Raw genomic sequence first — 12689 nt, 5'->3', positions numbered from 1 at the left:
AGCTCTCTGCTATCCAGCACTTTAAATCTTTTGAACTCTTCATTTTAAACAGAAGTGCATTTAAAGTGCCCATGAGTAGAGCTTTGTTGATTAACACCATCAGGGAGAGGTAATAGCACTGAGACTAAATCATTCTTGCTCCCCCAATGTTGTGTAATTAGATAACATGAAATATAAACCTTGTGCCATCCTGAGTTCTATATGACTGAATAACTGAACTATTCCCATTATTAATAACATTCACTAAATATGTCAAACTGGGCAATATTTGTTATACCTTGTAGTTCATTACCAGCCAAAAACGAAAATATTAAAATACATATTTACTCACAGGCCAAGGTTGTGGAACAGAAGTGATTTCTGGGCTATGGAAGTAAGCCACTCCATTGTGGTATGTGTAAGGATATCCGGTTGAAGTGGTTAAATACATTGTCCCAGCTGCTGGCATTAAGCTTGTTCCTATTTAGCATACAGAAATGTCTCAGTAAAAAAAAATCACATACGTACTGAAATAAATATATAAAGATCAGTGCAGAGGAGCCATCAGAAAATTAAGAGTCTCTAAAATACACAATTCCCAAAACAAGTTTTCAATTATTATCTGAAGGAGTTCAAAGAAAAATTATCTAACTATTCAAAGGCATCTCACATCATTCTGGGGTGGTAGTGGCATCAACATTATTCTGCTGGGGGGCGGGGGAGAAATTGCTAGAGAAACATTTTGTTTTGATGCATTGCGAATGTCACCCATGTGAGTCTTGCTGCAAAGATATTAAATTCATTGTAACAAGTGCATTTTGACCTGAAAGAGCCTAAAGAAACAAAGCAGCACTGAGTGTAAAAAGCAAAATATTGCACATACTGGAAATCTGAAAGGTGGAAACACACAGCAGTTTAATCAGCTTCTCTGGAGAGAACAGTCAACATGTCATGTGCATACTCTTCATTAGAACTGAAGACCTCCCTGTTGACCTGTTCTTTCACTTTTCAGGGCTCATGGATTGTAGTGTATGTACCTTGAAGAAGGAACTATATTCTGCAGCCCCTGTATACTGCAGTACCAGTAGTGACCACCCCTGTATATAAGCCTGTGTAGTAACTTTGTATAGTAGTTCCAGTTTTGTCTCCATTCAGTAAACACCTGTTATAACCAACTTCTGCAGTCCGTGTCTCAATTACACACGGACATTACATTGGCGACGAACAGATCCGAACTTACCTACAGTTCTGCACCACCTCACGGGGATCCATCCCTGAAGCGAAGTTATTAGAGGTCGAAGCCAGAAGGCAGAAATCCAAAAAGAAAAAAAAAACAAACAGAAGAAACGGGCGTCGACCGTGGGCAACCGCCCTCTGATTCATCGAATTCGAAGATTTGCAGGAGAGGCTGTCGAGAGCTGGGCTTGGTTATCCAGTCTATGGTGTTCCAGCTAATCGGGCTGGTGGCAGGTAGTACACTGATCCTTCCTGGGCTGTGGCGAGCTAGAGCTCGATCGGGTGGCATTTCAACGGGGCCGAGCAGCGTTGTCGGGAAGAGGAGAGAGAGAGAGAGAGGGTGGAGCACACAGGGCGCGGCCGGTGCTACGAAGCTGGGCAGCGTACAGACCCGAGAAATGGGAGGGAAGTGTCCCATAGGGTCTGCTCTGACGACGGGAACAGTAATTAAAAGAAAAGAAAAAGAAATTAGAAGCGCAGAAAGCTGCGAGGAGCTGCAGTTTGCCACGGGGACCGCGGAGAGCGGCGTTGGCAGCAGCGCGGGGGGAAGTGCGCGAAGACCATAGGGCGTCGCCATCAAGGCATAAAAACGCCAGCAACAGCGGAAAAGGCAGAAAGCGCAGGAGGCGCCATCTTAGATCTCCAAGATGCTGAAGACTGGCAATATCACTGCCTTCGATAATGCAATAGAAGACTGGACCACGTATGTGGAGTCGAAGTATATTGCAAGGCAAATGAAGTAGCCGATAAGAAAACGGCATCGGTACTGCTAAACTTAATGGGCGCAAGAACGTACGGGCTGTTGCGGAACCTGCTCACTCCAGTCAAACCGATGGCGAAGAGTTTTAACGAAATTGTTGATATCCTACAGGAACACCTAAATCCTACACCGCTGCTGATAGCAGAAAGATTTAAATTCCACAAGAGAAATCAGCATAAAGATGAGAGCAATGCTGATTACCTTACGGAACTACGCAAGCTATCAAAGCACTGCCAGTTCGGAGCAGGACTGGCAGATACCCTACGGGACAAATTTGTCTGTGGACTCCTGAGTGAAGGAACCCAGAAGAGGTTACTCTCAGAGAAAGAGCTGACGCTAGATAAGGCTTTCAGCGTGGCAGTATCGTACGAAGCAGCAGCAAGGGGAGCTGCGGAAATACAGCAAAAGCCACAGGAATACGACACCCATGAAATGACACGGGGATTTGAAAAATGTTATCGCTGCGGCAGAACAACCCAAGACCAGAAGGACTGCTGGTCCAAGGACAAAACATGCAGGCAATGCGGAAAGATGGGACACATTGCACGAGTTTGCAGGTCCGGGAATAAGACTAACGACAACAAAAAGACTACTAAGGAACAGTACAGGAAAGTACAAAAGATGACGGACAGTAGTTCCGAAGACCAGAAGAGCGATAGTGAATCCGGGAACAAGAGACTAAGCTGTCTCAAACTACACAACGTAATCGCAAAAGAGGATCACCGAACCATTTGGGTCACCCTCACGATAGCAGGGTCCCAAGTCAAAATGGAATTGGATACAGGATCAGCCCTGACCGTCATGAATCGACGAGACTACAAGCGGCTATTCTCACACATACCCTTGAAAGACACATCCATTGTCTTGAAGACATATACGGGGCAGAAAGTATACCCCAGAGGGAAAATAAGGGTGCCTGTCGAATACAACGGCAAGGAAATACAGAAATTGTATCTGTACATACTGCAAGAAGATGGTGGACCACCATTATTGGGACGTGAATGGATCAGAAAGATAAGTTTAGACTGGCACTCCATTCAGGCACTGACTGTGGCTGGTAAAAAGGATGACGACGTCACACCTGGACGATTGTCAACAATCTTAGCTAACGCTAAAGAGGTATTTCAACAAGGACTGGGAACTCTTAAAGGCGTAACCGTCTCGATAAAAATAGAAGAGAATGCAATTCCCAAGTTTTTCAAAGCAAGACCGGTACCGTATGCAATTCGCCCAGCCGTCGAGGCAGAGCTGGAGAATGCAGGCGTGTTATCTAAGGTAGACTGGAGCGAGTGGGCGACACCCATCGCTCCTGTCATGAAGAAAACGTTAAACAATAAGTCTGAGGAGCCAAGGAAGGTTCGCATCTGTGGGGACTTCAAGGTGACTGTGAACCCAGTCCTTCACACAGTACAGTATCCTCTTCCGAGGATAGAAGATATTTTCGCCTCACTATCTGGAGGGAAACGTTTTACAAAAATTGACCTAGCACAAGCATATTTGCAGATGGAGGTTGAAGAATCCTCTAGGAAATATCTCACGATAAACACTCACAAAGGTCTTTACCAGTATAATCGACTGGTATTCGGAGTAGCATCAGCTCCGGCTATATGGCAAAGAGCGATGGAACAAGTCCTGCAAGGGATCCCAGGGACTCAGTGTTACTTGGACGACATCCTAGTGACAGGTGAAAATGACAGTGAACACCTTGCCAACCTAGAGCAGGTGCTCACTAGACTAAGAGAACATGGGCTACGAGCCAATCGCCCCAAGTGCAAGTTTTTAAAGAAACAAATATCGTATTGTGGCCACGTGATTGATGAAGAGGGGTTACAGAAGTCCCCTGACAAAATTGAAGCGGTAGTTAAGGCTCCAGCGCCTGAAAATGTGTCGCAACTGAGGTCATTCCTCGGATTGGTGAATTACTACCATAAGTTTTTGCCGAATTTGTCCACAATTCTGCACCCACTGAACACCCTGCTACAAACTGGAGTAGCATGGAAATGGAGCGATGAATGTAAACGGGCCTTTCAGAAGTGTAAAGGCCTGATCACTTCAAGAGAAGTATTGGCTCACTACAACCCATCACTACCGATAAGATTGGCGTGTGATGCGTCTCCCTACGGCGTTGGAGTGGTACTGTCACATAAATTCCTTGATGGTTCAGAGAGGCCGATAGCTTTTGCGTCACGCTCGTTAACTGCAGCTGAGCGTAACTACGCCCAGATTGACAGAGAGGCCCTCAGCCTGGTGTGGGGGGTGAAGTTCAATCGCTACCTGCACGGACAGAAATTTACTCTACTAACTGATCATCAACCTCGTCTCCATTTTCAACCCTAAGAAGGGCGTCCCGATAATGACAGCACAACGGCGACAGAGGTGGTCCCTTTTCCTAGGGGCACACCAATATGACATCGAGTACAAAGGAACTAAACAGCATGGGAATGCTGATGGATTGTCGAGCCTACCATTGCCGACGGTGGAAGAAGCACCTGCAGTGGATCCTGTGGAGATATTTCACTCGACCATAGTCGAATGTCTACCTGTGACGAATGCAAACATAGAAAAGGAAACACGAAATGACCCGACACTCTCCAGGGTCTATGATTTAACGGTGAAGGGATGGCCAGCACATGGCGAACCACTGTTGCCAGCATTCTCGCCGAGAAGAGAACAGCTGTCAGTGTGCCGAGGAACCTTGATGTGTGGATCCAGAGTAGTAATTCCACCCAAATTGAAGGATAGAGTGCTCAATGAGCTTCATGAGGGTCATCTGGGAGGGGTAAAAATGAAGAACTTAGCCAGAGCGTTTGTGTGGTGGCTGGGAATCGATAGAGAAATCGAAGAGATGACCAAGAGCTGTGCAGGATGCCAGAAGGTCCAAAACGCCCCACCACAAGCCCCTCTACATCCATGGGAGTGGCCCTCATCTCCATGGCAAAGGGTACACATTGATTTTGCTGGTCCCTTTATGGACTCGATGTTTTTAATTGCGGTGGATGCACATTCAAAGTGGCCATAGGTAATAAAAATGTCCTCAACCACCACAGAAAAAACTATCACAGTCTTACGAACCATATTCGCCAGAAATGGGCTGCCTGAACAGATTTGCTCCGACAATGGACCACAGTTTGTGTCTGAAGAGTTCCGGAGGTTCTTAAAGAACAATGGTGTTAAGCATTACACATCCGCCCCATATCATCCAGCCACCAATGGATTGGCTGAGAGGTTCGTTCAAACATTCAAGAAGGCTATCAAGGCAATGTGTAATGAAGACATACCCCTACAACACAAGGTGGATAACTTCTTGTTTGCCTACCGGAATGCGACACATGCGGTTACCAACCAAACTCCAGCCATGATGTTCTTCAATCGAAGACTAAGATGCCGCTTGGATTTGGTTAAGCCAAACATCAGAAGAGATGTGGAGAACAGGCAGTTTCAGAATATGAATGAAAGGCCAACCAGGAGTTTCAAGGTAGGTCAACCAGTTTTGGCCCGGGACTACCGCACAGAGAAATGGCAGCCAGGAACGATCTGCACACGGCAAGGACCTCTAATGTATACCGTGGATGTTGGCGAGAGCATTGTAAGACGCCATGCTGACCAGATTCTAGAGTCACTGGAAAACGTCAAATCTACACCACGATCCTATACACCTGGTGATGAAACCGAAGTACCAATTGCATCTACCTCAGAATTGGTGATATTGGAAGCAGACGAACCAAACAATGACGTTGATCTCGAATCAACTTTGCCAGAAGAACCTGATACCCCAAAGAGGTGTTATCTGGACAGAATCAGGATGCCTCCTCAAAGACTGAATTTATAATTGATTAACTTCAGCTAATGTATATAGCAACTGTAATTGTAAATATGTTATTTAATTATTAATCGAATGTTATGTACTGTTTAGCTAAAAGGGGAGGAATTCTAGTGTATGTACCTTGAAGAAGGAACTATATTCTGCAGCCCCTGTATACTGCAGTACCAGCAGTGACCACCCCTGTATATAAGCCTGTGTAGTAACTTTGTATAGTAGTTCCAGTTTTGTCTCCATTCAGTAAACACCTGTTATAACCAACTTCTGCAGTCCGTGTCTCAATTACACACGGACATTACATGGATCCATTGTGCTTGGTCAGTATTTTCTATTCCAATTTCAAGCCTGTTTTAATTTCACAACTGACCCCCATGTTTTCCACCTCTCCCATTTTCTTTAAGTCTTTGCTTCCTTAGGTATTCACAGGTGCTTTGTTTCTTTAATGTCTTTTAATTCTTCTGCCCATTACCTGATGAGATAATTTGTTACATCATTCCACTGATACTACTTCTCCGTGCTTATATATTGGGCCAGAAATTGCTGGATGTGTCATTATTAATAGCGTTCGCCATTAATTTGTAAAAAAGCCAGGAATTTGCAGTGAGATGCTCCATGAGTTCAGATTCTCTGCAAATTGCTGTACTATTTGCGGCGCTCTGCCATGAGCTTTGCCAAAGCCAATAAAAGTCCCTTCTCGCCACGAGGCTCCCCATTGAACTTAATGGAATTACAAAGTTATTACAAATTAGTCACAGTCATTTAGGTCTGGTAATTAATGTCGTAGAGGACCCTGTTAATGACTTGATTTATGGTCTTATGACACTCAACCTTGGAAGCCCAGAAAGGTAACAATGAAGCTGTGGAGTCTCACTCCAGCAGGAAGTGAATTGTTTCTAGAGGTTTTTAAAAACTTTTTATCTGACATGGCAGTATTTTTGTGCCAGTCTTACCATCCATGCTCCTGTTGGGTGTCGGAAGGCAATAATTTTCAGGGTGCAAAGCTGTTGACACTCAAGAGTGTCACTCGTTCAAATACAAATGAGATAAATTTCTTTCAGATAATAACATGTGTTAAATGTAGCATGCTTGAGAGGAAAAAGGTGTCACTGGCCCGATGGTTCTCAAAGGTCTCCATCACCAGGGTTTTCCTGATTATGATGGTTGAGATGGCTGGTTCTATTATTTCATAGGTCAAGAATCTTTTTACATTTCACACACCTACCCTGTCATTCACTTATTAACTTCTCAGGAACCAATACAGCAATTCCCAAACACAACTTGCTTATACTTTTTAATTTTTTACTTACTATTCCTTTCTATCTGTTTCTCTCTCTCAATCCACTGTTTCGTTACATCTCTTTATTCCTCTGTATATATTTTAGTTTGACTCTAATTCACCCTATTTCCCTCTCCGTCATTTGCTCTGCTTCTTTCTCTATCCTTTTCTTTAATTGGTCAGAGATAAGCCATTAGGCACGATATGCACAAAGTCCCAGATGCGACTCTGACATCGCCGTACTGTTATCGACATTCCAGCAATTGGCGGCGCAAACTGTGCAATGTTAATGGTGAGCATAAAAGTCTAATTAACGTTGTTCATCGCCAAACCCGTTATTGCAGCAATTTCTGGGTAGGAAGATAATTAAATCTAGGTGGAGTAGAAGAGGAGTCAGACGAGAGAGGAAGGACAAAGGGTGAGGACGACTGTGTGGGGGAGAGGAAGGCGGAGAAGAAGGGAAAGGGGAGAGAAGGTGAGAGAAGAGTGGAGTGGAAGGGAAAGAGATGGGGGAAAAGGATGAGGGAGGGGAACACAATAAAAGTAGGGAAGATGGAAAGGACAAGGGGGTTTGTGTCATCAGGGTAATCCAATTTCTGTATCACAGGGGTGTGGGGGTGTTCTGCATCCAATCAAAAGTATAAACTAGAAAAGAATTGCCACCTCCCCAATTATCGAAAGAAATTGTTGTAATCCCAAGTGCAATGGCACATGCAAAATGCATTGGATTGTGCATGAAAAAGTAAGTGGAAAGCTGACCCGACATGGGAATGCCTGTTAATTTGCCCATTTTGTGCAAGATGGCAAATAAGCAATGTAACTTACTACAGTGAAGTTCACTCAGGTGCACATTAATTAAACATACATACTGGCTAGTCGTATACTTTTTCAGATTCTTCTGCCATTAACCCAGTGGTACTCAACCTGTGGTGTACATGGCCTGTTCAGATGGAGGATGGCAAGAAGTCCCAACTACTGATCTTATGCTTCCTCCCACCAAGGTCCCAAACTGCCTCCTCCTGCCAGATGCCCAACCGGCTAACTCCTACTTGACTGTCTCAATCTGCTATTGCCTCTTGTATTTATCATCAGGACATTCTCCAAAAAAGCTGCATTATTGCTAAACAGAAACAGTAAAACCAGTCATAGCCATGCATAGGTTATGCAGGAGCAAGTCCAGTCATTTTATTGAAAATGTTATACTATGCCACTGCAATTATCTAAAATGCTACACAAAATGGTAGGAAAAGCAAAATGGAGACAAGCAACAAGTAAGAACAATAAATGAAACTCTTATTTTTAAGAAAAAATAGTGAGTTATTAATTACAGACAAATAGCATACTCCTAAATCAAGCAAACCAACATGTGGGATTTGAGAACGTTGATTTTCATTAGTAGGTTGCTAATTACATTTTGTACAGTTTAAAAGAAAACATAGCAGACTAGAGTATTCCTTAAAACAGCCTTAACTGTGCCCAATTTTCTGCCCCACTACCTGCCTGGAAACCAACATAACTTCAGAGGAAGATGCTCCCTGCTAGTTCACCCCAATTTTTATGTGAAGGTTGACCAAATAAGAAGAATTCTAGTTTTGATGCTTTTCATGACTGATGCTTATGAAACACTGCATACTTTCTCTGAGTTAGTTACCAACAATGGGGAGAATTATCTAGTATACATACGTGGAATCCCCACTTGTTGCTTTCTTATCGCTGGACCAATGTTCAGTTTTTTATCTTTATAATTCAACTTCTCTGCCTGAAAGGATAAGATATAAATGTCCACAATATTGTAACTTAATGTCATATCTGTAAGAAATAATGTCTATAGAAAGTAACTAAAAGTAACATGAATTTGGGAAACATATTTGTAAAACTTATTATCACACTGCAACAAATTACATTAGTCAGCCATCATCATGTGCAATATTATATTCATTCTGTATCCATTACTTGCAAATATTCTACAATGAAATATCATTTTTGATTGAACTTCACTCAATATCAGTGGTAAATAAAATGGGAGTAACATGTAATGTAAAAAAAAGGCATGAGTAACCAAAGGTATCTTGGCCCTTATTCCTCAAACAAAGCTTTCCTCCCACCTAGAATCAAAGATGTTATCATCTCAATTGAGAATGTGGCTTTTAGAACATTCTTGCGCAGGACTTCTTTTAATGATTCCAAAGTGGCATTTCACAGATTCTTTTTTTCAGAAGATATTGGCCTGTATTTTCCGATGTGAGACTTCCTGCATGCGGAGGCCTCCGATCTGGGAAAAATCTACGCCCTTACCCAAGGGCTCCAGAGGTCCAGCCATTTCTGATCCTGGGCCTCTCCACGACTAAATGCGCAGGGCCCACGTATCCCAGGGCCGCAGGAGGTTCGCAAGCGTCCCTGGGATCACATGGGCCATGGGGAGCCAATGGGAGAAGGGAATCTCCCTTCATACTTTTGACAGCTTAGACATGTCAAAAGTATGAATGGAGATCACTCCAAAAACACATCACAACATTAAATAATTTTTTTTTAAATCACGTTTTTAAAATTAGTTAAAATTACATTAAATTTAATATTTTAAACAAATTTAATTTTTTTTACTGGGCTAAAAATAAACTTAGCTTTTTTAAAAGTATTTTTAAATTATAAATGAGTGGGAATTGTTTTTTAACTTTTTTTAAAACTCTTATGCTCGTAAAAGCAGGCTTTACGCCTGCTTTTTCCAGGCGTAAGATTTTTAAGTGATTTCAGCAGGCGGAGGTTCTGCAGAAAGCGGAACTCTCTGCCCATGGAGGCCCTTCTCCAGGGCAGGCGTGCGATCTGTTCTTGACAGATCGGAAATGCCGGTTTTCAGCGCATGCGCTTTGCATGTACATACCCGTAGGGATCGGAAAATACAGGCCATTACATTCAATTTAAATTATGCAGACTTTTTGCAGTCCCAGAAGATTCTTGTGAGGAGTACAGTAGAATAACTGTGGAGAACTTTATTTGGAAAATGACTACTGCAAAAGTAGTAAATAATCTGCCTTTAGCTTTCAATACTTCTTCACATACCTTGCAAATCACTCTTGAATACTTTGGAGAGTGCAAATTTCCTGACTGGTAACATCAACCTATTGCTAGGATGACACTGCAAAACTATCTGTGAAGTTGATAGGAGCATGTGTAAAATCAATTTCAATTCCAAACAAGAGTTTGGTTTCAGGATGATCCCCATCATATAATCTTCTAAAGGAGGGTGGAAAATACAAATGGGTCTCCAATGAGCTCAAGTGGAATTGGGTTGCAGATCCTTCCATCATTGGGCTAGATTTTCAGTATAGACAGTTTTGGGGCGCTAGCCTTAGTGCCCGCCCCAAAGTAGCGCCCCGTTGCCGGAAATTCAGTGGAATCGCCCTAAGAGGTTGGTGGAGCGCTAAGAGAGGCGTTCCACTACTATCTTTAGGCGCTAAGCCGGCGGTGCAGAGCGCTACACCCGGGCTCGGGCGCAGCGCACGGTTTGGCGGTGGTGGAGGAGGAGGAGGAGGTGGTGGCCGGAAACATAAATACACCGTTCAGAACACACTGGATCCTTCCACAACACATGCAGACTACCTTTTATAGTGCAGGAGGAGTGCCCTTTAATTTGCGCTCCCCAGGGTGTGTTGCGTTCCATTTTACAAACGCTCTGGACGCCAGCCGCACAATGGGGCGGTCCGACTGAAGTTTGGATTCGGGGCGGCCAAAGGGCGTTGCACGAGGATGTGACGTCATTTTCTGCGCGCGCATCCGGGCGGCCGCTAAACTTTGCGCCGGCGCTAACGGGCAACTTAATTTGGGGCGGGGCGCAAACTGCACTGCGCCCGGGCGCTACACGCATAGCGCCCGAAAATCACTTCTCTTAAGGCGCTAACTGCTGGCGCAAGCAACTGAAAATCTAGCCCATTGTGTTTTAGAGCATGTCACAATTTTAAGAATATCACGAAGTAGGATCCATTCCTTGGTCATATCACCAGAGAAAAACAAGTAATTTTAGTTGTAATTTAATTTTATGTTGAAAACTTCCCTGAAACTGACAGTCAATCCCCTTCTAGCACTTAAAGCTATACTACTCCCACCATAAACACTTTCGAGAAGCGGGGAACTTTTTCATATCATGTTAGAATGACCGTTTATTATTGAATGTAGTTCAATCTCCTCAGAAAAATACTATGGCACCAAAGGAAAGAAAAACATACGTGACACAGTCCTTTAAAGAAATCTGGACACATTGAGAAGCCATTTGGGTCACATGATCTTCCCAAACCCAGTTGAATACAAGGGCATCCTTATGAATCATAATATAATCCTTGACTCAAGGAGGCAGCAGTGATTAACTTTAAAACAATGAAATTTAGAAACAAACATACTGTTAAGTTCCAAGCTTTGTTTCGTCATAAAAATAAACAGGGCAGGAAGCATTGGAACTTTAAATGTAGAGGTTGAATTGCATTCAAAATAATTAAGACTATACCTGAAATAGGTCATTTAACATTCTCCTTATGTATTTAACCTCCACATACAAATTAGCTTTACTAAATTGCCACAAAGGCCAGTGAGTTTTCAATCATCTAATGTGGTATCCAACTCAGAACAGCACCAAGGCACATTTTCTTTTTTTTGTTGTTCATTTACAGGATGTGGGCGTTGCTGGCAAAGCCAGCATTTATTGCCCATCCCTAATTGCTCTTGAGAAGGTGGTGGTGAGCCGCCTTCTTGTACCGTTGCTGTCCATGTGATGGAAAGTACAGGAAACTCTCTTTTTACCGGCACCTAAATAACCGGAAATCTCTCTTAACCGGCAAAATTCAGGAGTAGGTTCAGGTAAGTTTTACTTCATATTAGTGGCCATGTAACCGGGGTTCCTGGATCTGTGGCCGTGTAACCGGGGCTCCTGCACCTGTTGCCATGCAACAGGGACGCCTGGATCTGTGGCCGTGTACGGGGCTCTCGTACCTTGGTAAGTATACCTCTCTGTAATCCGGACTTTTTGATCAACCGGCACCACGCCAGTCCTGTCGGTGCCGGATAAAAAAAGTTTCCTGTACTCCCAAAGTGCTGCTGGGTAGGGAGTTCCAGGATTTTGACCCAAAGACGAGGAAGGAACAGCGATGTAGTTCCTAGTCGGGATGGTGTGTGACTTGGAGGGGAACTTGGAGGTGTTGGTCCTTGTACTTCTAGGTAGTAGAAGTCGCAGGTTTGGGAGGTGATGACGAAGAAGCCTTGACGAGTTTTCTTGAACTATTGATGAAAATATGTGGCTGCCCTGCATATAGCGCCGAGCATACTACTTTACACATGTTGGCCATAGCACAATTAGAATGTGCTTTAGCTTTCTGTGGTAGTTCCTGCTCAGGATAGGAATTGAATAAGGAAATACATTTTACAACTCATTTTGCCGATACCCATTTAGAGGCTGGTTACATAAGGTTTTATTTGCAAACAAAACATGATTGCCAGCTTAGCAAAACTAGATTTATATAAAATTGTATGTCTGCTGTCCATTTGTTTCTAGCATTCTGATTTAGCCATAGGCACCAGGTGCCCTTTAATTATCAATCAAATGGTTACCAGGGAGCAATTAGTTGAGAGTGCTC

General features: G+C 43.4%; 1 protein-coding gene across 5 annotated transcripts in view; it reads right to left on the bottom strand.

Annotated features, from left to right (window-relative positions):
* The window catches only part of LOC147120208 (protein boule-like), a 145600-nt gene that overhangs the window by 85630 nt on the left and 47281 nt on the right, over positions 1-12689 (bottom strand). For all 5 annotated transcript variants that reach the window (XM_085985798.1, XM_085985797.1, XM_085985801.1 and 2 more), the window contains exons 5-6: positions 8755-8830; positions 332-459 (exon numbers count right to left, since the gene is read on the bottom strand). In XM_085985798.1, coding sequence (XP_085841924.1) covers positions 332-459; positions 8755-8830 — 204 coding nt within the window. The remainder of the gene's footprint in view (positions 1-331; positions 460-8754; positions 8831-12689) is intronic.

This window comes from Somniosus microcephalus, chromosome 4 (genome assembly GCF_052327205.1).
Source record: "Somniosus microcephalus isolate GS21.2 chromosome 4, FLI_Smic_1.0, whole genome shotgun sequence".
Lineage (NCBI taxonomy): Eukaryota > Metazoa > Chordata > Chondrichthyes > Squaliformes > Somniosidae > Somniosus > Somniosus microcephalus.
This window is presented reverse-complemented; position numbering and strand designations above follow the sequence as displayed.